Source organism: Triticum urartu, chromosome 2A (genome assembly GCF_056163025.1).
Source record: "Triticum urartu cultivar PI428250 chromosome 2A, HENAU_Tu73, whole genome shotgun sequence".
NCBI lineage: Eukaryota > Viridiplantae > Streptophyta > Magnoliopsida > Poales > Poaceae > Triticum > Triticum urartu.
Window position 1 is genome coordinate 695,307,422 of NC_141874.1, and position 24,074 is coordinate 695,331,495.

The 24,074-nt window shown below is 43.7% G+C and overlaps 2 protein-coding genes across 2 annotated transcripts in view; both read left to right on the plus strand.

Annotated features, from left to right (window-relative positions):
• The window catches only part of LOC147986853 (uncharacterized), a 54,392-nt gene extending 53,703 nt beyond the window's left edge, over positions 1-689 (plus strand). Inside the window, exon 3 of the mRNA XM_087542171.1 lies at positions 423-689. Within this exon, the coding sequence (XP_087398297.1) occupies positions 423-689 (267 nt within the window). The remainder of the gene's footprint in view (positions 1-422) is intronic.
• A 6,808-nt stretch (positions 690-7,497) lies between these two features.
• LOC147986854 (uncharacterized) lies at positions 7,498-8,223 on the plus strand. Its single transcript, XM_087540176.1, has 3 exons — positions 7,498-7,569; positions 7,661-7,831; positions 7,939-8,223. Exons 1-3 carry the CDS (start codon positions 7,498-7,500, stop codon positions 8,221-8,223), a joined length of 528 nt encoding a protein of 175 aa, XP_087396302.1.
• The last annotated feature ends 15,851 nt before the right edge of the window (positions 8,224-24,074 follow it).

Genomic DNA, 24,074 nt, shown 5'->3' on the forward strand with positions numbered 1-24,074 from the left:
TGGGTGTGTTTTTAATCATTAAATCTTAACTGATCATTTCTTTTCTTAAATCTTAACCATTTTCCCTATTGTTCAATAAAATAAAAATAATAGTTTGATAAATTTCAGTTGGATAGAGGAGTTTGTATCTTATAGATATTGGTTTGGTTTCTAATTAGGGATGTTAAAGCCAATTAAACATTCACCGCACATTAACTCCATTACTTTTTCAACTGCTTTCATATTATAATGATAGTAGATTTTAAAAGTTCTAGATGGCAGTGGTGAGTGGTGTATCAGTATCTTATTTCACTTTCATTGCTTCTGTTAAAGCTAGATAATATGATCTGTATTACTAGAATATATTGCATTGAACATATTTGTCTATACGAAGTTACAAACACTTGAATTCTTTTTTACACTGAATTCCCTTTTTGTCATAGGAGGATTCAGAATCTGAAGTTATTGGAGACAGCCTTGGAGATGTTGGTCCTGAGAGCACAGAGAAGGCTTCATCAGTCCTTATAACAGCATTACAATCATTCAAAGAAGCTTTGATTAAGGACGGTGAAGTAAATGTTGCAGAGATAGAGGCCTTCCTACTTTCTATTGACGTTGATGATGAGAACTCTCTAGTGAGGAGAATCACTGCCTTGGATGAATTGTTAACAGCTGTGAGAGATCGTGTCTTGAGGGTGGCAGACCACTAGTAGAAAAGGGGGGCAAAGGTCCAGGCCGCGTCAGCCCATTAGTCCCGGTTCACTCCAGAACCGGGACCAATGGGGGCATTGGACCCGGTTCGTGAGCCCAGGGGGCCGGCCGGGCCACGTGGGCCATTGGTCCCGGTTCGTCTGGACCTTTTGGTCCCGGTTGGTGGGACGAACCGGGACCAATGGGCCTCGCTCCTAGCCCACCACCACTGGTCCCGGTTGGTGGCTTGAACCGGGACCAAAGGTTCCCCTTTAGTCCCGGTTCATGCCACCAACCGGGACCAATGAGGTGCCTATATATACCCCCTCGCGTAAGAGCAGAGCACACTGCTCTGTTTTTTCTGGCCGAGGGGGAGAGGGCTTGGTGGTGCTCTAGCTCACCTCCTATGCACACAAGGTGTTCGATGGAATGCCTGAGCCACACTACTTAAGCTTTCTCCTCTCCAAGCTCGACCTCCAAGCTCCATTTTCCTCAATATTTGTCTAGGTTTAGCGGTCCGTCACGCCCCGTCCCCGTCTTCACCGCCATCGATCACCCGCGCCGAGCTCATCGCCGGCACCACCGTGGTGAGCCTCTTGTTCTTATCTTCTTTCTGAAAGGAAAAAATATTCTTACTTGTATGTTTACGTAGATACTTGTATTATTTTCTTACTTTTATTATTGCATCTTATATAGTGCGATGGTTTTGGTATCCTTCCCCGTCGGCCCTTGTCCTGTCTATGATTCAGATGTGGTATATATATTATCTTTATAACTATTGGTTCATTTATTGTTTATGAAAATTATGCCGGCCAACGTGACATAGATTTTATTTATGTAGGATGTATGTGAATCGGAAATTCCAACCGACCCTATTGTCGAGATTTTAAATTTAGTTGAAGAAGAAAACAATTTGTTGAAGGAAAAAATAAAAAAATTGAGGAGGAGAAGATGATATTGGAGTTGCATGTTGCGGATGTTGTCGATGATCACAAGATCAAGATGGATGCAATGCGCTTGAAGATTAGAAATATTAGAAAATATGCCATTCATACCGAGGCTTGGTATCATTATGCCGTTGGATCAATTGTTACCTTGGTTGCGATTATGATCGCATTTGTTTTCGCATTGAAATGTTTTACATAGTTTCAATGTATGGTTTAATTCATTAGATGCTCTGGAGAGCTATATGTTGTTAGATGAGAACTATGTATGTACTTTGATTTTAATGTGATGATGAACTTCTATTAATTTGGACACTTAATTATATAAAATGCACGCAGATGAACCGGCAATGGATGTACGGTGACAGACACACCTCCGAGTACATTAAGGGTGTGCATGAGTTTCTCGATGCGGCTGAGGCAAACAAGCAGAATGGTTTTATGTGTTGTCCATGCACTGAATGTGGGAATACGAGGTCTTACTCTAACCGGAAAATCCTTCACTCCCACTTGCTTTACAAGGGTTTCATGGCACACTATAATATTTGGACAAGGCACGGAGAAATAGGGGTTATGATGGAAGACGGCGAAGAAGAAGAGTACGATGACAACTATGTGCCCCCTGAATACGGTGATGCTGCAACGGGGGGAGCTGGTGAAGATCAAGAGGAACCAGAAAATGTGCCCAATGATGGCAACACAAAGCTCGGTATCGTACTGGAATTGCTGCAGTGGAAGGCAGAGAATGCTGTGGCTGACAAAGGATTTGAGAAGCTACTGGAAATATTGAAGAAGAAGCTTCCAAAGGATAACGAATTGTCCGACAGTACATACGCAGCAAAGAAGGTCGTATGCCCTCTAGGATTGGAGGTGGAGAAGATACATGCATGCCCTAATGACTGCGTCCTCTACCGCGGTGCATACAAGGATCTGAACGCATGCCCGGTATGCGGTGCATTGCGGTATAATATCAGACGAGATGACCCTGGTGATGTTGACGGCGAGCCCCCCCAGGAAGAGGGTTCCTGCGAAGGTGATGTGGTATGCTCCTATAATACCATGGTTGAAACGTCTGTTCAGAAACGAAGAGCATGCCAAGTTGATGCGATGGCACAGTGAGGACCGTAAGAAAGACGGGAAGTTGAGAGCACCCGCTGACGGGTCGCAGTGGAGAAAAATCGAGAGAAAGTACTGGGATGAGTTTGCAAAGGACCCAAGGAACGTATCGTTTTCTTTAAGCGCGGATGGCATTAATCCTTTTGGGGAGCAGAGCAGCAATCACAGCACCTGGCCTGTGACTCTATGTATGTATAACCTTCCTCCTTGGATGTGCATGAAGCGGAAGTTCATTATGATGCCAATTCTCATCCAAGGCCCTAAGCAACCCGGCAATGACATTGATGTGTACCTAAGGCCATTAGTTGAAGAACTTTACAGCTGTGGAATGGAAACGGTGTACGTACGTGGGTTGAGCACAGACAGGAGGAATTTAACCTAAAGGCGTTGCTGTTCGTGACCATCAATGATTGGCCCGCTCTCAGTAACCTTTCAGGACAGAAAAACAAAGGATACCACGCATGCACGCACTGTTTAGATGACACTGAAAGTATATACCTGGACAAATGCAGGAAGAATGTGTACCTAGGCCATCGTCGATTTTTTCTGACCAACCATCAATGTCGAAAGAAAGGCAAGCATTTCAAAGGCGAGGCAGATCACCGGAAGAAGCCCGCCATGCGTACCGGTGATCACGTACTTGCTATGGTCAATGATTTACACGTAATATTTGGAAAGGGTCCCGGCGGACTAGCTGTTCCGAATGACGCTGAGGGACACGCATCCATGTGGAAGAAGAAATCTATATTTTGGGACCTACCCTACTGGAAAAACCTAGAGGTCCGCTCTTCAATCGACGTGATGCACGTGACGAAGAACCTTTGCGTGAACCTGCTAGGCTTCTTGGGCGTGTATGCGAAGACAAAAGATACACCTGAGGCACGGGAGGACCTGCAACGTTTGCACAAAAAAGACGGCATGTCTCTGAAGCAGTATAAAGGTCTTGCCAGCTACGCTCTTACGAAAGAAGAGAAAGAAATCTTCTTTGAATGCCTGCTCAGTATGAAGGTCACGACTGGCTTCTCGTCGAATATAAAGGAAATAATAAATATGCCAGAGAAAAAGTTTTAGAACCTAAAGTCTCATGACTGCCACGTGATTATGACGCAACTGCTTCCGGTTGCATTGAGGGGGCTTCTAGCGGAAAACGTCCGATTAGCCATTGTGAAGCTATGTGCATTCCTCAATGCAATCTCTCAGAAGGTGATCGATCCAGAAATCGTACCAAGGCTAAGGAGTGATGTGGCGCAATGTCTTGTTAGTTTCGAGCTGGTGTTCCCACCATCCTTCTTCAATATCATGACGCACGTCCTAGTTCATCTAGTCGACGAGATTGTCATTCTGGGGCCCGTATTTCTACACAATATGTTCCCCTTTGAAAGGTTCATGGGAGTCCTAAAGAAATATGTCCGTAACCGCGCTAGGCCAGAAGGAAGCATCTCCATGGGCCATCAAACAGAGGATGTTATCGGGTTTTGTGTTGACTTCATTCCTGGCCTTAAGAAGATAGGTCTCCCTAAATCGCGGTATGAGGGGAGACTGACTGGAAAGGGCACTCTTGGAAGTGACTCAATAATATGCAGGGACAGATATTCTTGGTCTCAAGCACACCACACAGTTCTACAGAACTCTACCTTGGTGACCCCGTATGTCGATGAACACAAAAACAGTCTGCGCTCCAAACACCCGGAGCAGTGCGACGACTGGATTACGTGTGAACACATCAGGACTTTCAGCAGTTGGTTGGAAACACGTCTCAGAGGTGACAACACTGTTTGTGATGAGCTGTACTTGTTGTCCAGGGGCATCTTTGACTGTATTGACTTACAAAGGATACGAGATAAATGGGAATACATTTTACACGATTGCCCAAGATCAAAAGAGCACCAACCAAAACAGCGGTGTCCGTTTTGATGCAGCAACCGAGAGAGGAAAGGACACATATTATGGTTACATAGTGGACATATGGGAACTTGACTACGGACATGATTTTAAGGTCCCTTTGTTTAAGTCCAAATGGGTCAATCTGTCAGGAGGCAGGGTACAGGTAGACCCACAGTATGGAATGACAACAGTGGATCTGAAAAATCTTGGATACACTGACGAACCGTTCGTCCTAGCCAATGATGTGGCACAGGTTATCTATGTGAAGGACATGTCTACCAAACCGAGAAAAAGAAAAGATAAGGAAGCGAATACATCATATGATGAGCCAAAGCGCCACATAATTCTTTCAGGAAAAAGGGACATCCTGGGAGTGGAGGGCAAGACAGACATGTCTGAAGATTATGAAAAGTTCCATGAAATTCCTCCCTTCAATGTCAAGGCTGACCCAAGCATCCTGATAAACGATGAAGATTATCCATGGTTACGGCGCAATAAGCAAATGACACAAGCGAAGAAAAAGTGAAGACTTTCTCCCGCAACTATTATGATGATACCATGCCAACTTTGTAACACACGAGTATGCTATGCCAACTTTTTCAGAGTTCATTTGAGAACTATGAATTTAGGTCGAATTTTCTCTATAGGTGCATCTATGTTCATTTTTTAGTAAAGTTAATCACAAACTTGTCATTCACACAAATTTCAAAGAATTCAAATTTTAACTATTCAAATTTGAAAACTAATGGCACTAACAGAAAGTTTATAATTTTGATCACCTAAAAGCAAAAAGAAATAAAAAATAAAGCAAAAAACAAAAGAAAATAAATAATGCAGAGAACAAAACAAAAAATCTGGAAAAAAATTAAAATAGCAACAATAAGTATTTTTTTGTAAATAGAAACAAAATAAAATAAATAAAGCAACAAAGAAAACTAAAAAAGTGTTTTCAAATTTGAAAACTAATGGCACTAACAGAAAGTTTATAATTTTTCTAAAACTAAAAGCAAAAAGAATTAAAAAAATAAAGCAAAAAACAAAAGAAAATAAATAATGCAGAAAACAAAACAAAAAAACTGGAAAAAAAATAGCAACAATAAGTATTTTGTTGTAAGTAGAAACAAAATAAAATAAATAAAGCAACAAAGAAAAAAACCGGGACTAAAGGGGACTAAAGAAAAAAAGCCATAGAAATGCTGACGCGTGGATGCCTATTGGTCCCGGTTGGTGCCACCAACCGGGACCAAAGGCCCTCCTGCCTGGGCTCCGCGCACAGGCCACGTGAAGGCCCATCTGTCCCAGTTTTGGATTGAACCGGAACTAAAGGGACAGGGCATTAGTACCGACCCTTTAGTCCCGGTTCAGGAACCGGGACAATAGGCCCGTTTCTACTAGTGACCTTGACAATGAATTCTACGAACAAAAGACGGAGAGCTGGTGGCAGATGTGCAAGGGGAAGCTATGGAGAACTTTCTTCGGTAGGTGAATAAACCTGTCTACCAGGAGTAAGTGAGCTCTTGTTGTAATGCGTTGGTACTTCCGTTTTTAGATGTTGTAATGACGGTATGTGTTAGGTTTCATGTACGTTAACAGTGATGGATGTAATGATCATCATTATTTTACTAGTATTCAGTATGACTGGTTTCATGTTGTGATGCGTTGTCTTACAGATGACAAGTAGGTAAAAACGGACAAGCAGAACGTCCCAAACAGCTGCTTCTTCATCTCTTTCTAGTTGATAATGTGCAACTTCTTTATCAGTTGGTTTTTTCTCTTAGAAGTGAATTTATTTTGGGAAAGATAATATATATAAATAAATGTGTGTGACTGTTCTCTGTTGCATAATACTCCCTCCGTAACTTGTAAGCTGTAACTTAATATAAGATGGTTTTTGACACTGTCATGGACTCTGAAAATGTCTTGTAAAAAGTTACATAGGTAGTAATAACTAGCATGGTAACTTTTCTTCCCTTTCCTTTCGCCTAGATGCTTGTATTGTGAAGGCATAGCTGTGCTATTACTTTTGTGCAAAATCACAAGAGGATTAAATGGTTAGGTTTATTCAGGTTGCAGCAAGAGCTGTTTTTCAAAGAGATTTTTCTCTTTGCAACATGCACCAAATGGGTCTTGGCACGTCTGTGGAACACCGGGAGGAGTATGCAGATAGAATGTGTTATCCGGCCTCCATGAGCTGTCTTGTACGTGCACCAAAGGCACCTTGTGTTGGCACAAAGTCAAATGTGGCATTTCCAGTGCTTCCATGGGAAGATTGTGCAAAACTCAAGGCAGTCCGGGAAATGACGATCGATTAAGCTTGGGCAATTTGATGGGTGAAGCACGTAGTTTAGTTTTCAGCAATTTGGTGGATGAAGCATTTAGTTTAGTTTAAAAGGAGGGACTTATAAATAAGAGTTAATACCACAATTGGTACATAAACTTGTAGGGGTGGGAACAGATTCATACAAGAACTAAAAAACCCCACAAAACTAGTCCTCCAACTTACTGCTGTAACAAATTCATACAAAACAGCTATGGAGGCGCCATTTGGCATGCCATGCTGGATTTTGGCACTCCTTTATTTTACAAAAAGCCCCTCGCACTCTCTGTATTTGTGTTGCACGGTCGAATCCCTGACTACATCGCCCTCTCTCCATCGATTCCCCATTCCTAAATCCCTAGCTCCTCCCCCTTGCCGTCGTCCTCTTTGCCGCCAGGCGTCTCTGCCGCCCTCTCGGCCACCCTCTCCGCCAGCAGCCGTCTCCGCCACCCTCTCCAGATGAAGGGGTGCACATCATTGAGTGGGAAGCAGAGGCGTGGAGCAGGGGCGTCGTCGTCGTCAAGCCACCCTCTCCCGCTCAATGGATGTGACCTCGCCGATGCCGACATGACGAAGGACGGCGAGACTTGGGCGAAAATCACCGGAGAGGTGCGCTACATGGATGTCGATTTCTGCAAGGTGTGTGTCCCCCTTCCCCTCGCAGATTTGCTTCAGATGCCCATGAACTTGGGTTTTCCTGATGCTAACATTTGATTTGCTATGATGGTAGCGGACTAAAAACCTACCAGAATTTGACTGGGGTATACCTCAATCCTCTCCTGATGCTTCTTTCAATGGCACTGACAAAAGTGACCATTGTTGCCACTTACTGAACCCTGCGAGAAGAGTTTGCTCTGATGGATATGACTATGGGCGTAGATTTCTTGTTTGTCCTCATGAGGTTAGTCAAGTGCCCAACTTTTGTTAAAAAATGGCATGTCAAAATGTGGAAAAAGGTGGGTTGAACAAATTGTTGCACTGAACAAATTGGTATTATGTGTTTTGCAGGGTTATGATACATGTGCTTATCTGAAGTGGGTGGACAAAGAATGGAAGGGGAGGCCTAGGCAGGTGATTGGAAAACTTGCTAAAGAGAATGTGGCTCTTCAGAAATTTGTATTTGACAAGGATGCTGAAATTCTGAGGCTGAAGGAAGAGAGGAAGGCCATGATCATGAAGCACAAGAAGGATATCAGAACTAGGGATAGGAGGGAAACTTGGTTAGCCTGTTTAGTCTGCTGCTCGGCACTGTTGTATGGTGTTGTAGCATTAGTGATAAGAGGTTTTGTGTAAGTTAGGTAATTTAGTATTTGACATGATGTGAGAGGTGAAACTATTTGTTATCAGTTGCTACTTGTACTGATTATATGAAATCAATGGCTACCTATTATCTATGTTGAGTGTTGTAAATATTCCAAACTGGCAAAATTCTCTTATTTGTCATGAAATCAATGGCTTGTTCACTTAACTGAAATCAGTGATTCTCTTATTTGACATGAAAATATACTCATTTCTGTTAACTTAACTGTAAGAAAAATTCAGATCAAGCAAAATTCAGTTAACTTAAAGGTGCAAATTTCAGTTAAGTTAACCCTTTGGAATGGGCCCAGGGATATTCAGGTAGTACAGCTTGGCATATTTGGCAGAAAGTGAGCACCTGGTACATTCTAATTTTGGATGTGTGCACATGGGCACAACATGAGCAGAGAACATGCAGATCAACATGGGCATAGAACATGCAGTTCAACAACAGACTGACAACATAGATAACAGCAGTTGAACATCAACTGCTCAAAATAGATAACTTATATGCCAACATATATATCAGCTTACCTAACTACTCTTCAGCATCTTCACTGCTTCTTCAGCATCTTCATTGCTTCTTCAGCTATTGCAGGCGGATGGAGCGGCGCACCTCCTTCAGCTCTTTCTTCAGCGGCGCCTTCTTCTTGTTTTGCTCTGGCTCCTTCACCTCTTCTACTTCTTCGACCTTCACCTCTTCTGGCAGGAGCTCGACGTCCGGCAGGAGCTCGACGTCGATGGGCTTGTTTCTGCCACCCTCAACGGCGGCCGGCGCAACAAGCACAACCTCATCCATGTCGTCGTCAGTGATGACAACAATCTCCGTCAGGTCGTCGTCAGAGGCATAGCCGGCATCGTCGACTGGAGTAGGCAGTGCGAGAACGACGTCGACGACGTCCGCAGGGTCGCCGTCGAGGGGGACCGGGGCCAGAGAGGTGGTGGAGCGGTACATCCACCACCTAGCTCGTTGGTATGGATCCACGCTGAGCGTGCCCTCACGCATTGCCCACACGAGGAAGGACGGCGGCGGCACTGTGAGGCCTGTGGGGAAGGCACGCGCCTTCTCGCCGTCCGTCAGCTGCTTGGCCAAGCCACGTGCGTGAGTGAGCATCATCTTCGGGGTCGGGAACCAGGTGCAGACCTCTCTGATCTGCACGCGGAACGACTGGTCGTCACCGGCCAGATCCTTCAGTGCAAGCTTCCATGGCTCGATGTTCGCCATGGCGACGGTGGCCGGCGGTGGTGAGTTGGGAGTGGAGGCGACGCGGTCGGCGGGTGGGGAGTGGTGAGTGGGGAGTGGTGGGCGGTGCAGTGGGTGGGTGAGTTATATTGACTTGATGCGGTGGGTGGGAACACGAACCGTCCAGAGTGGAGTGGGCGTCTCTATGAAGAGTACAAGTAACTTTGTGCATCTAGCACTAACAAGTTCCTACTCTTACCGCACTGGCATTGCACTCTACTTCTCTGACCACAGGTCCTGGGTTTGAGACCTAGGCCAAACATTTTTTTATTTTTTTTATTTTGGGCATCTCCAACACACAATAAATGGAGCAGTACAAGTAGATGGAGGTGCAAAATTCAGTTAGTTCAAAAAAAATCAGTTAGTACACATGACAAAATTCAGTAAAGTGGAGGTGCAAAATTCAGGAAAATGGAGCAGTACAAGTAGATTACTCCATGTAGCACTAACAAGCTCCTACTCTTACCGCATTGGCATTGTACCCTACTTGTCAAACCACAGGTCCTGGGTTCGAGACCCAGGCCAAAACATTTTTTGTTTTTATTTTTATTTTTTAATTTTGGGCGTCTCCAGCACACACAATAAATGGAGTTCACCCAAATTCAGTTATTTCAGTAAAATGGAGTACATGTGCTTCATCAACATATTCAGTTACTTCATACATTCAGCAAATGCACAAAATTCAGGAGTTTACACAAACAACTCAAGTATATTGTCTGTCACCATAAAATTCTAAATGTCATTGCCACAAAAAATATCTCTTCCTCTTCTTCATTGTTGTCATTCAATGATTTGTCCAGTGGATCTTGCTCCTCAAATATCTCTTCCTCTTCTTCATTGTTGTCATTCAATGATTTGTCCACATTCTGAGCAAACAAATCATCATCTCCATCTTCACAATCATAGTCACTCTCATAAAAGTCTGAGTCAGTTTCATTCAACTCTTCTTCTCCATCATTGTTTTCAACTGCATTATCTGCATTCTCTATATCTGCATCATGATCTGCCTCTGCATCCTGTCCTTCCATTGCATTATCTGCATCATGATCTGCCTCTACATCCTCTCCTTCCTCTGCATTCTCTGCATCATGATCTGCATCCTCTCCTTCTTCTTCATCCTCATTTCCATCTGCAGTTGGGCATCCTTTTAGTATGATCTCAGGATATAATGTCTGAATCTTGTTCTCCTCATCAGCTAACAAATCCAAAGTCTTGGCTTCTCTGCTGGACCTCACCATAGCAGCTATAACATCTGGATTGTCCACACAAAGCAGGCCATCACCATAGTCTTTATCTGGCAAAATCCAGTACACCTTGATTTGAGGGTCTGTAGGGTCATAGTCCATCCTTGCCAAGCAATACTTGATCATCCCCAGTGACCATGTGTCTGAATGACAGTAGTCAAAAGCTTCATGACTGCACCCAATGTAAGAGAACTTCATTTCTCCTCCTATGCATTCCCCCAAGAAAATCCCATTGTGCTCAAACTCCACTGAGAAAAACTGGCTAGCTTCTCCATTTGTCACTGCAATAATTGACACATTAAATTTTTAGTGCACAACACATTCAACTATAACTGAATCATAGTTTCAACTGACAAAGTACAGTGCTCAAACTCTAACTGAATCTATACATGATTTTCAAACAGAAATATGTACTGAATATCAACTAAAAGACCACCCTTTCATCACAAAACAATAGTAAAAATGCTGACTTTCATCTCAAAAAAGCTTGTACTTTTGCCAAACGGGGAAAGTAAGCATTTTTTTCACTGAAATGTCGACTAAAAGACCACCCTTTCATCAGATTTTACAATGCATCTACAGTTCAGTGCAACAATAGCATATAATCTCTGAATATGTGAACAATAAAATCACATCAACACATGACCTCTTTCCTCTCTGACCTAAAGGACCCCCCTTTCCCTGTATGCTACCCAAAACCCTAGGTCAAATCCCCTCACATTGCCCTTGATTGAACCCCCGAATTCCCCAAATCAGCATCAAGAAACCCTAGACAAGCTCATGGAAACTAATTTCCCTACGAAGCCTGGGGACGCACACAACCAACCCTACTGAGCAGATCGACCCAAAATTCACAACCCATCGGCAGGAACAGGGGAAGCACAGGAGGAGGCAGAGGAGTGCTTACCGTATTCAGGAGGCCACTCGCCGGGTTCCCTACGCCGCGGCTCCATGGCGCCTTGTGTCGCCGCCGATGAGGCCGACGGCGGCATCGCCTCGCAGGAGCAGGAGCAGATGAGGAGGACAGGATGGGCGAAAGAAGGAAAGGTTTTGGAAGGGGTTTGCATCGGGGCCGATGACCAGGGGGGTTTCTGTCAGGGGTATGGACTTGTTTGCAAAATTGCTAAATCACGAGGGTTTCTTTGTAAAAACACATTTCGGGGCCGACAGAGCCTACCTGGCGCGCCATGTGTGCAGTTCGGGGTGGTTTTGTATGAATTTGTTACAGCATTCAAGTTGGGGGACTAGTTTTGTGGGGGTTTTTAGTTCTTGTATGAATCTGTTCCCACCCCTACAAGTTTATGGACCAATTGTGGTATTAACTCTATAAATAAACATGGACAAAGGAAGTACTTCGTCTGTCTCATAATACATAGTACTCTCTCCGTTTCTCAATACAGTATTTGTCTTTTTAAAGATTTCAAATGGACTACCGTATATGGATGTATATAGACACTTATTGAAATCTCTAGAAAGACAAAAATTAAAATCTCTAGAAAGATAAATACTTAGAAATGAAGGGTATAGATTCACTCATTTGTCTTTTTAGAAACACAGCATTTGTCTTTTTAGAGTGTACATTCACTCATTTTACTTTGTATGTAGTTACTTATTAAAATCTCTAAAAAGACAAATATTTAAGAATGAAGGGAGTATATAAGATCTTGTTGAAATTTTTAGAAAGACAAATATGTAAGAAAGGAAAGAGTATATAAGACAAGATGTTATTACAGCCAATATACTTACATATTGGCTATAATAACATTTTAGGACAAAGGGAGTAATTCTTAAGCAAGTAATGTCAAGCTGTTTCTTAAGCGGGTCTTTCCCGTTTTAGCTTCAATAAACTTTCCACTGGGAGCGGAAAGTTGGATGTTCATATATCTTCGGTGTGCTAAGATAAGAGCATCTATAGCCGGATTTGTCAAATTTGTCACCTTAACGTCCGCAGATGCACCCGAACGAGTATGCGGGCACTTCTCAAAATAATGCAATCCACGTCCGGACACCTTAATTACCATATCTTAAATCCATACAAACTCATGCAACTACGTCGACACACACACACATCGTCCGACTACTCCATCACACTACACTAAACATACCATCAGACAACCAAAATTTGACATGTTTGGCTATGGTGGAGTTTATCCACGGCTGCCCTTGCCCTTCCCGGTGCCTTTGCTGTCCTTCTCACGGAAGTACGGGTCAAAGGCGCGGTACGGATCTGCTCGTCATCGGAGCTGTCCTCACCGTCGCGGTCCTCCTCCTCCTCCTTCGGTGGCAGTCCGGCCATGGCACGGACCGCCCGATTCTGCTCTCGGGCGAGAGCACACGCCTTCCTGCGCTATCGTTTCTTCATAATGCGGGCGCGGATGGCTTCCTCCTCTGCGGCCGCCCGCACAGCCGCCTCCGCCTTGCCATTTCCGCCGCGATACGGGCCTCGGCGGCCCTTATACTCTCCTTCCCACGCCCGTTCTCGATGAGACTTATACTCTGCCTGACGGGTGATGGAGAAGGACAGGTGTTTCCGTTGGGACAACAAGGACCCGAGCGCCTGGTGAGCCAATGCTATGGCATCGCGGCGGACGGATCCGTCTGTCGACCAGGCGCTGTCCTCCCGTAATTTGGCGGAGTGCAATACGGACTGCCATTGCCTTCTCCAACCCACATCCGGTAACAAGCGCCCCAGTAAATGCAAGTAACATTATATTGGAGATGCTTAATGCATTTGTTTGTTGGGAAACACTTTCAATCTACTCTGAATAGAAGCATTCCACAGACTGATCGACTGCCGTCGATTGCAATCCAATCGTACGTTCTGGTCGCTACCTATATTCGCAATAAAGAAAAAGGGAAATCCTGTCAGCCCGCTGGAAACTACCCGCTTCCTCCGCATGCCCCTCACTAATCACGCGCCTGAATAACTCACCCCAATCCCCTTCCTTCTCATCACCTGCACCTCCCTCGAGCTTGCCGTCAACCGCAACAACCCATCTTCTCCGCTGCCGAGCACATCGCCGACACCTCAATGCCCCAGATCCGCTCCCCTGCTCCTCCTCACTCCACCAATGCGAACCCCAGGCGACATCACTGGTGCCCCATCCCGGCCTTAGGAGGCCGACACCCCATCTCCGGCTCATGATTCACCAGCTTACCCATCAGCTGAAACCCCTGCCAGAGTAGGAACGGCCGGGCGGAGAATCTGCAGTGGCCTCCGCCATCTTTTTCCCTCTTCGAAGCGCCCCTTCTCGGAATAGGAGGTATTGCACTCTGTCAATTTCCTACTATTGTTCTTCTCATGTACTAGGTCAGCATCAAACAATTGTGTTGCTGGATGATGGGAATTAGCACACAAATGCACTTGTGGTTAACTGAAAACTGCAGCGGAAACAAGTAATCTCAGCACCACATCATGTACTAATTTAAGGATCGTTGCTTAGCACGGAAGGAAACATATGCAACAGCATATATGGAGGCAGAAAATGTTACTCAGCAGACAAGACACTCCTCAACCTAGTGTCTTGTGGTAGGAGTAAGTTTCTGAACAGCACCAAGCATCAACAAAGAGACACCAGAATTTTACGTGGAAAACCCCTCAACTTGAGGGGAAAAACCACGGTCCGAAGCCACCCAAATCCTCTTCCACTATTATCAAATGTGGGATACAACAAGTTCTTCTCTATAAAGCACTAGAGGATCTCATACATCGAGATTTCTGAATCTTGGATGAACACAACGAGATTTGGGCTCAGAAACTAGGGATTGGAACAATCTCACCAAAGATGGTGGAACCGAAGCTTGAAGGAGGCAAGGTAGTGGATCTGGACCATCACAACCTTGGGGAGGAGCTCCCTTTGCTTCTTCCTTCAATCTTCCTCTTCTTCCCTTGCTCTCTTGGTTTTCTCTCTTCTTCTCTCTTGGAGAATGAACTAATTTTCGTCACTCTTGGTGGTGGCTGCTGGATGGAGAGTAAAGCATCCCCATCCACACATGTGCAAAGTCCAAAATGACCCTAGGTCATAACCCCAATGGGTAGTGGGCTTATGCACCTCTTTGGGCTACCTAAAAGGCCTCAAATGGTCATCTCCTCATAGCCCACATGAGGAGGATATCCCAACAAATCTCCCCCTCCGACTCATGAGGGGGGCACCGCCATGCCCGCTACCTTGCAACATGCTTGTAGCTTCTCATTTGGCAATATCTTGGTCATCATATCTGAACCATTGTCGTCGGTATGGACATTCTCAAGTTTCAGCAACTTGGAACTCACGGCATCTCGAATCCAATGGTACCTCACATCAATGTGCTTGGTTCAAGAGTGATGGCTTGAATTCTTGGCAAGATGAATAGCACTCTGACTGTCACAAAACAGAACATACTTCTCTTGCTTCATGCAGAGCTCTTGCAAGAAGTTCTTCATCCATAAAAATTCCTTGCCAGCATCAACTGCTGCAATGTACTCAGCTTCTGTAGTTGATGTAGAAACACATTTCTGCAATCTTGATTGCCATGACACTGCTCCCCTTGCATAAGTCATCAGGTATCGGGATGTGGACTTCCTACGATCCTTGTCACCTGTGTAATCTGCATCTGTATAGCCCTGCAATACAGGATCACCATTTCCAAAGCATAGACAAGATGTAGAAGTACCCTTGAGATACCTGAGAATCCACTTCACTGCTTCCCAGTGAGCTTTATCTGGATTTGTCATGAACCGCTAACAACTCCAACTGCATAGGCAATGTCAGGCCTAGTGCATACCATGGCATACATCAAACTGCCCACAGCAGATTGGTAAGGTACTTTCCTCATTTCTTCTTTCTCCTTCTTACTTGTAGGACATTGTTTAGAATTCAGTTTGTGATGGCCTGCAAGCGGAGAGATAACAGATTTTTCATCTTTCATATTGAACCTTTCAAGTACCTTCTCAATGTATCTTTCCTATGAGAGTCAAAGCAGCTTCTTTGATCTATCACGGGAGATCTTCATGCCAAGTATTTGCTTAGCAGGTCCTAAATCCTTCATGGCAAATGATTTACTCAATGCCTTCTTGAGGAGAGAAATCCTCTTTGTGCCATTTCCAACAATAAGCATATCATCACCATACAACAAGAGAATAATGAAGTCACCCTCGGCATACCTCTTCATAAAGACACAATGGTCAGGTTGTGCTTTATGGTAACCAAGCCCAGTCATAAAAGACTCAAAGTTCTTGTACCACCGCCGAGGAGCTTGCTTCAAGCCATACAAGCTCTTCTTCAATTTGCAAACTAAGTGCTCCTTGCCTGCAACCATGAATCCCTTTGGCTGCTCCATGTATATCTCCTCCTTTAGGTCACCATGTAAGAATGCAGTCTTCACATCAAGTTGTTCAATTTCCAAGTCCATGGTGGCAGCCATGCCAAGCACAACTCGGATTGAAGAGATCTTGACCACTGGAGAGAATATCTCACTATAATCAATGCCCTTTTTCTGACTGAATCTTTTCACAACCAATCTGGCCTTGTACCTTGGATGTGAGGTGTTTTCTTCAGTCTTCACTCGGTACACCCACTTGTTCTTAAGTGCTTTCTTGCCCTTTGGCAGTTTCACCAACTCAAAGGTATCATTCTCATACAGGGAATTCATCTCATCCTGCATGGCTTCTGACCATTCTTCCTTGTTCTCATCAGACATTGCCTCCTCGTAGCATGAGGGCTCACCTGCATCTGTCATCAACACATATTGATGTGGTGGATATTTAGAAGAAGGAATGTGACCTCTTTCACTTCTTCTTTACTGCTGCACCGGTGGTGAATCAGGTGGATTTTCGTTGGCATCATCATTACCAACTTCATCATCATCATCACTTGATGGCTGCTCGCCACTTTGACTTGTACTGCCTTGATCAGTTGCATCTCCACTGTCTTCAGTGTCATCATCTCCCCCATGATTGTCATGCATGAGAGGAGGACGGATTGGATCCATGTCAACCTGAGGTGTGTTGGTCATTGGCTTCTCTGGTTTCCCAATATCTTTTATTGTTTCATCTTCAATGAATACCACATCTCGGCTTCTCACAATCTTCCTATTTACTGGATCCCACAACCTGTAGCCAAACTCTTCACTTGGTTGGCTGAGGTAGATGCACTGCTTTGTCTTACTATCAAGCTTGGATCTCTCGTCCCTTGGAACATGTACAAATGCCCTGCAACCAAAGACCTTCAAGTGCTTGTATGATACCTCCTTCCCTGACCAAACTCTCTGAGGAATATCACCTGCAAGAGGAACTGAGGGAGATAGGTTAACCACATACATAGCATTCATCAATGCTTCAGCCTAAAATGAATTAGGTAAATGAGCATGAGAGAGCATAGTTGTGACCCTCTCTGTGAGTGTCCTGTTCATTCTCTCTGCAAGACCATTGAGCTGGGGTATCTTTGGTGGACTCTTCTCAAGCCTGATGCCAACATTTCTGCAATACCTTTCAAAAGGACCTCTGTATTCACCACCATTGTCTGATCTCACGCACTTTAATTTCCTGCCAGTTTCTCTTTCAACTTTGGCATGGAACTCCTTGAAGGCTTCAAGCGTCTGGTATTTGTGTTTCAGCACATACACAAAAACCTTTCTGGAATGGTCATCAATAAAAGTCACAAAGTATAATGCTCCACCATGAGATTTTTCAGTCATGGAGCAAACATCAGTGTGCACAATATCAAGAATATTTTCTACATGATGTGGAGGGAGTGTACGAAATGCAGCCCTATATTGTTTGCCAGCAAAAGGATGTGCACAGGGTTTCAAGGATATACATTTCAACTCAGGGAGGTACTCCATGCGAGCAAGAGCGTGCATGCCCTTCTCACTCATATGCCCAAGCCTCTTGTGCCACAATTCAACCGAAGTGTCTTTTTCAACAATGTTCAACACCTCATTGCACAACTTGGTTTTAGTCACATAGAGATTACCTTGCTTACTTCCTCGAGCCACAATCAAAGAGCCTTTGGTGAGCTTCCACTTTCCTTCACCAAAATAACTAGGATGTTTGATATCATCAAGCTTGCCCACTAACAACAAATTCAGCCTTATGTCGGGAACATGCCTCACATCATCGAGCACCAATCTGCAAGCTGTGTTTGTTTCAATGCATATAGAGCCCTTGCCAACAATTGCTGACGAACCACTATTTCCCATCCTCACTTGGCCAGCAACACCACTAGTGTAAGATGTGAAATACTCCTTGTGTGATGTGATGTGGAAGGACGCACCTGAATCCACAACCCAACTCATGGCATCATCACGAACAACACTATAGCAATCTTCATCTTCAATGACTAGATAGTCCTCATCTGTTGCGGTCATGGCTGAACTGCTCTTAGCCTTTTGCTCGGTTTTCTTTGTGAGTTTCCCCTCTGCAAGCTCTCTTTTATACTTCCTGCACTCGCTCTTTATGTGTCCCGGATTGCCACAATGAAAGCAAGTAATATCTTTTCTCTGTTTTGACTTTGATCTCCCCCTGGATTTGCTTTTGCCTTGCTGAAATCTTGTATTGCTGCGTTCACAGTTCTCATTCTTCCCATGGGTTTCAGCCACATACGCATCAGAAGAAGAGGCATCACCCTTTTCCTTCTTTCTGGCTTCTTCATTCAGCATACTGTTCTTCACCATCTCCAAAGTCAGCTTCCCATCCGGAGCTGAATTGCTAAGTGACACAACAAGCGTGTTCCAACTATCAGGCATGGAACTCAGCAGCAACAATGCTTGCACCTCATCCTCAAAGTTGATCTTCATGGCTGAAAGTTGATTTATATGGCATTGGAAGACATTTAAGTGCTCAATCACACTTGTGCCATCTCGGTACTCAAGCTTTGCAAGTCTTTTGATCACCGGGGCTTTGTTCATTGATGTCTTCCTCTCATACATAGACTCCAACTTCTGCCACATCTCATAAGCATTTGTGTCATTTGCAATATGGTGGAAAATATTGTGGTTGATGTACAACCGAATCATACCTACTGCCTTTCTGTGCAACACTCTCCATTCTTCTTCCGTGACACCTGTGGGTATATTGTCTTTCACAATTGGCTCATACAAATCCTTGCAATAAAGGATGTCTTCCATCATGGGCTTCCATAATGAGTAATTGGAAAAATCAAGTTCTATCATGCCACTTGTAGTAGCGATTTCTTCCAAAGCCATTGTGAGCAGCACTTCCAGCAACAATCAATCAACTGGGATTTGCAACCTTCTAAGCAACCAAGGCTCTGATACCACTCTAATGGGAATTAGCACACAAATGCACTTGTGGTTAACTGAAAACTGCAGTGGAAACAAGTAATCCCAGCACCACATCATGTACTAATTCAAGGATCGTTGCTTAGCACGGAAGGAAACATATGCAGCAGCATATATGGAGGCAGAAAATGTTACTCAGCAGGCAAGACACTCCTCAGCCTAGTGTCTTGTGGTAGGAGTAAGTTTCTGGACAGCACCAAGCATCAACAAAGAGACACCAGAATTTTACGTGGAAAACCCCTCAACTTGAGGGGGAAAACCACGGGCCGAAGCCACCCAAATCCTCTTCCACTATTATCAAATGTGGGATACAACAAGTTCTTCTCTAGAAAGCACTAGAGGATCTCATACATCAAGATTTCTGAATCTTGGATGAACACAACGAGATTTGGGCTCAGGAACTAGGGATTGGAACAATCTCACCAAAGATGGTGGAACCGAGGCTTGAAGGAGGCAAGGTAGTGGATCTGGACCATCACAACCTTGGGGAGGAGCTCCCTTTGCTTCTTCCTTCAATCTTCCTCTTCTTCCCTTGCTCTCTTGGTTTTCTCTCTTCTTCTCTCTTGGAGGATGAACTGATTTTCGTCACTCTTGGTGGTGGCTGCTGGATGGAGGGTAAAGCATCCCCATCCACACATGTGCAAAGTCCAAAATGACCCTAGGTCATAACCCTAATGGGTAGTGGGCTTATGCACCTCTTTGGACTGCCTAAAAGGCCTCAAATGGTCATCTCCTCACAGCCCACATGAGGAGGATATCCCAACACTGGAGTATGTAGATCGGTAGATCTTTCATAGAAATATAGGCATTTGCTGTTATTAACTACCTTCATTAGTCGATGCTTCGAAAGAAGATGAGATTTACCAAGACAGCAACCTTTACTTGCTTCCTGTATGTGGAACAATCTTTCAGTTTCAATATCACACGAACTTGTATAGATATGCTAGTGACAATCTTTTAGTTAATTTCTGTTTTCAAATTCATATGTTTCTGGTTAAAATGAGATATGTTGAGATAGTAGTCTTTTCATGCTTCCTATGAAAGTATGAATGGAGCTTCCAGTCAGTACTACACGTGCTTCTACTATCAAGATAAATTGCTTCCACAGTTCCACATCTTTTGGCTAATTAGACATGTAGGTAGCAGAAACATGCATTTCCTCATGTTGGTCTGAATCTTAGTTAATTATTTCTTCCAATTAAGAGGAGTCCTATTGACATAGCACATTTCCATGTTTCCTCCTCATGGGGCTTCTAAAATAAACTCTCATATGCTTCTTTTGTCCCATAGATTGCTTCCAATAATTCAGACTTCTTTTACAACAAACAAGGGGATTAGTTTCATTGTATTGATATCACCATTGTAATATGACATACAATACTATATTTGTTTCTTGGGTCTACAGTTTTTCATTAGCGGCTAATTTACTTTGCTTTATGTGTTTTCAGTTTACGCACGGTAATGAAGCAAGGTGAAGCAAGGTGAAGCTGAGTGTATGGTCAAGACTCGTAATCTTTTGAATGGGGATGGGACTGCACACAGCAGGCAGGAAGTGTACGTGCTATGTACTGTCCTGTACAAAGCAACTAGATCGCTAGTAAACCAAAATCTGCAAGCATAACACATGGAAGCATATATGAGAAATACAGGAAGCACACGACATGAGTCAGGACGATGCTTTTGCGAAAAAAATTACTACGAATTACGAAGCATGGTTTGTAGCGTGGGAAGCATGACTTCCATATGCTGGAAGCAAAATGAGCACATTTGTATTTCCTGGAATCACGTCCCTAGTGCTCTTGCACCATGTGTTATGCGTACTCATGTTAATGGTCTTTTTTTTATTTAAAGGGTACTTATTTGCTTAGTAGTGATTTTTCTGGTCAATGAAAGTTAGATTTTTGATGTTTTTGAAGGAACAGAATTCATTACATAAGAATCAAATTTCTATTTCCATAGCAAGTTCAATTCGCCGAGGAAGCAAATTCACTGTTAGATGGAAGCAAGATAAACTCACCATTAAGCCAAAATCGTTGACGCAAATTAAACTAAGCATCACGTTAGGGAGAAAATGTCTTTGCCGAAGCGAACTCCAGTCACATTGGAAGCACGTTTAAATAACTTTGGGTGCCTGCTGGTTGGATTAACCAAACCATGTACAGAGATCAGGATTAGGCGACAACTAATTTTGGAAGCAAATTAAAATGAGAATGGAATCAGGATTTCGCCTCCAAAGAAGCAAACGTGACATGGAAATTAATAATGGAGAGATCGCGAGTTAATTTGGAGCCATTAAGAGCGGTTAAAAATCACAGTAAATATGGTGTGATTTATGGAGGTAGTTATGGAAGGAAATCACAAAAATCCAAACGAACCGCCCGTGTGCTCCTTTTACCAGGCCTCATCACAGTCACAAGATTAATTCGATCCAACGGTGCATGAGTAGTCTGATGAAAGCATAGTATCAGTAGTCTGATTGCTATTTTCGGGGGGAAGGTCATCATGGCTAGCTTTATTAACTTAAAACAGAGTTACATTGTTCACTAATTGGCTGATCAAAAACCCCGGGGGTTCCTCAGTCCAACTTTCATTACATTTATTACAGAAGCTAAATTTTGCTAGCTCATGAGCTACTGAATTTGCCTCACGAAAACAATGCGAAAAGGTGACCTTCCCTATCGATGTTGCCGTATCAAGACATTCAGCAAAGATTGCCGCTGCTGAGTCCCACCATTGAACTTGTCCCTGACAATTGTTGACAACACTCAGAGAGTCTGACTCTGCTGCTATTCTATTAAAACCCAAAATATTTGCTAGGTTTAAACCATCATGCATTGCCATTGCTTCCATTGTCGCTGCATCTGCCGCTACCTGAATGAATTTGCATTGAGCAGCCAGGAACCGCCCCTTGTCGTCCCGAAGTACACATCCAGTCGCTCCTGAGCCTACATCATCATGAAAGGAAGCATCGACATTTAATTTAATGAACTTTGGATCAGGTTTCTTCCACCTGTGTTCAACTACCACTTTTTTGCTGCTGATGGCGTTGGCATAGTTTGCCACAATTGCAAGGATAGAAGAACTCCATCTGGACGACGGTGGACATGAGTCATGGTGAGTGTGGCGTCTCCTTAGCCACCAAATATACCAGCAGCCCGCTGCTATGACTTCTTTCACATTTAGACTTGGCATTATCAGGGTTTTGGTTTGCGGTTCCAGAAGTAAGAATTCCAATATTGCTGATCCTGAGCGATCCACATGCGTCGCTTGCTCTATATGATCCCAGAGCCCGAGACCCCTCCATAGCTCCTGCGCCAAATCGCATTGGAAAAGTAAATGTCTCATGTCCTCCGGTCCCTTACGACATACTGGACATACATCACTGATGGGTAGGTGTTTGTTTGCCAAAATCGAAAACAACGGGACAACTCCACGTAGGGCACGCCAGCAAAAAATTTGAATTTTACATGGCACTTGCAACTCCCACAGATGCTTCCAAATCTCAGCTTGTATAGCTGAAGTAGACGCAGACATGCTGACCAAAAGATTTCTGAATTTATGTGCCCATTGTTCATGGTAGGCCGAGCTAACAGTGAAGATACCACTCCTTGTAAGGTTCCATGTGACAAAATCATCAAAGGCCTGGAAGTTGAGTGGTATTTGAAGAATTCTGTTTGCATCCACCGGATAAAATATTTCTCGAATTAACTGCTCATCCCATTGACTAGTTACTGGATCAATCAATTCCATGACTTTAACAAGTAAAGTCTGGCCTCTAGGTGTTATTACCTTCATGTCTGGACTCGCAGGAATCCATGGGTCATTCCAAATGTTGACTTTCTCCCGTGATCCAATACGCCATATATACCCTCTCTTAAAAGTAGGCAAACCGGCTACAATACTCTACCATGTGAAAGAAGAGCCGTTTTTTGGTCCTGCGTGCAACAGATCAGTATTTGGGAAGTATTTAGCCTTCAAAATCCTAGCACAGACCGAATCAAGATTATTTGTCATTCTCCAGCATTGCTTTGCCAAGAGGGCTAGATTAAAAGAATGGAGGTCTCTGAAGCCCATGTCACCATCACTCTTCGGGATACAAAGTTTCCACCATGAGAACCAATGCATCTTTTTATTCTCTTCCTCATCCCCCACCAAAATTGAGCAATGACATCAGTAATATCTTTACATATACCCTTTGGTAAACAAAAAACCGACATAGCAAATACTGGTATTGATTGAGCAACAGCTTTCAATAAAACTTCCTTACCACCAGTGGATAGTTGCTTCTCCATCCAACCCTTCAACAACTTCTTGATTTTCTCACATAAATGTTTAAAGCAATCACTTCTATCAGCCCCCACCAAAGCAGCCAGTCCCAGATATTTGTCTGACAAAGCTTGATTAGTAATGTTCAACTGTTGACAGATCTCATCTCTAGTTTGCATATTAGTGTTTGGACTGAAAAATATACTGGATTTGCCAACACTTACCAACTGTCCCGAGTTGTCACAGTAGGTATCCAACACTTGCTGTAAGGAAGTTGCATTAATCATATCTGCTCTCATGAGAATCAGAGAATCGTCAGCAAATAAAAGGTGTGAAACTGAGGGTGCATTTCTGCACACTCTTATCCCATCTATGCCACCAACTTCTTCTTCCTACTGCAACATGCTAGAAAGACCTTCTACACAAATCAAGAAAAGATAAGGTGATAGTGGATCACCCTGTCTAATCCCCCTGGATGGTATAAACATGTCTGTTTCTTGAGAATTGTACCGCACCCTTTATCTTACTGAACTCACACACTCCATAATGAGTTCAATCCACCGATTATCAAAGCCCAACTTATGCATCATATTTTTAAGGAAAATCCATTCTACTCTATCGTATGCCTTATGCATGTCCAACTTAACTGCACATAAGCATGTCTGACCGTTTTTTGTATTCTTAATTTTGTGAATGCACTCATAAGCCACTAGAATATTATCAGTAATCATTCTACCCGGGACAAAGGCATTCTGAGTAGGGGAAATAATCTCGGGCAGAATACTTTTCAAGCGAATAGAGAGCATTTTTGA

What these genes read in the sequence shown, in the direction of transcription:
- LOC147986854 (XM_087540176.1), top strand. Translation starts at nt 7,498, where the DNA reads ATGACGAAGGACGGCGAGACTTGGGCGAAAATCACCGGAGAGGTGCGC. An exon ending in TGGATGTCGATTTCTGCAAG is followed by an intron (nt 7,570 to 7,660) that starts GTGTGTGTCCCC and finishes CTATGATGGTAG; the next exon opens with CGGACTAAAAACCTACCAGA. An exon ending in TTCTTGTTTGTCCTCATGAG is followed by an intron (nt 7,832 to 7,938) that starts GTTAGTCAAGTG and finishes TGTGTTTTGCAG; the next exon opens with GGTTATGATACATGTGCTTA.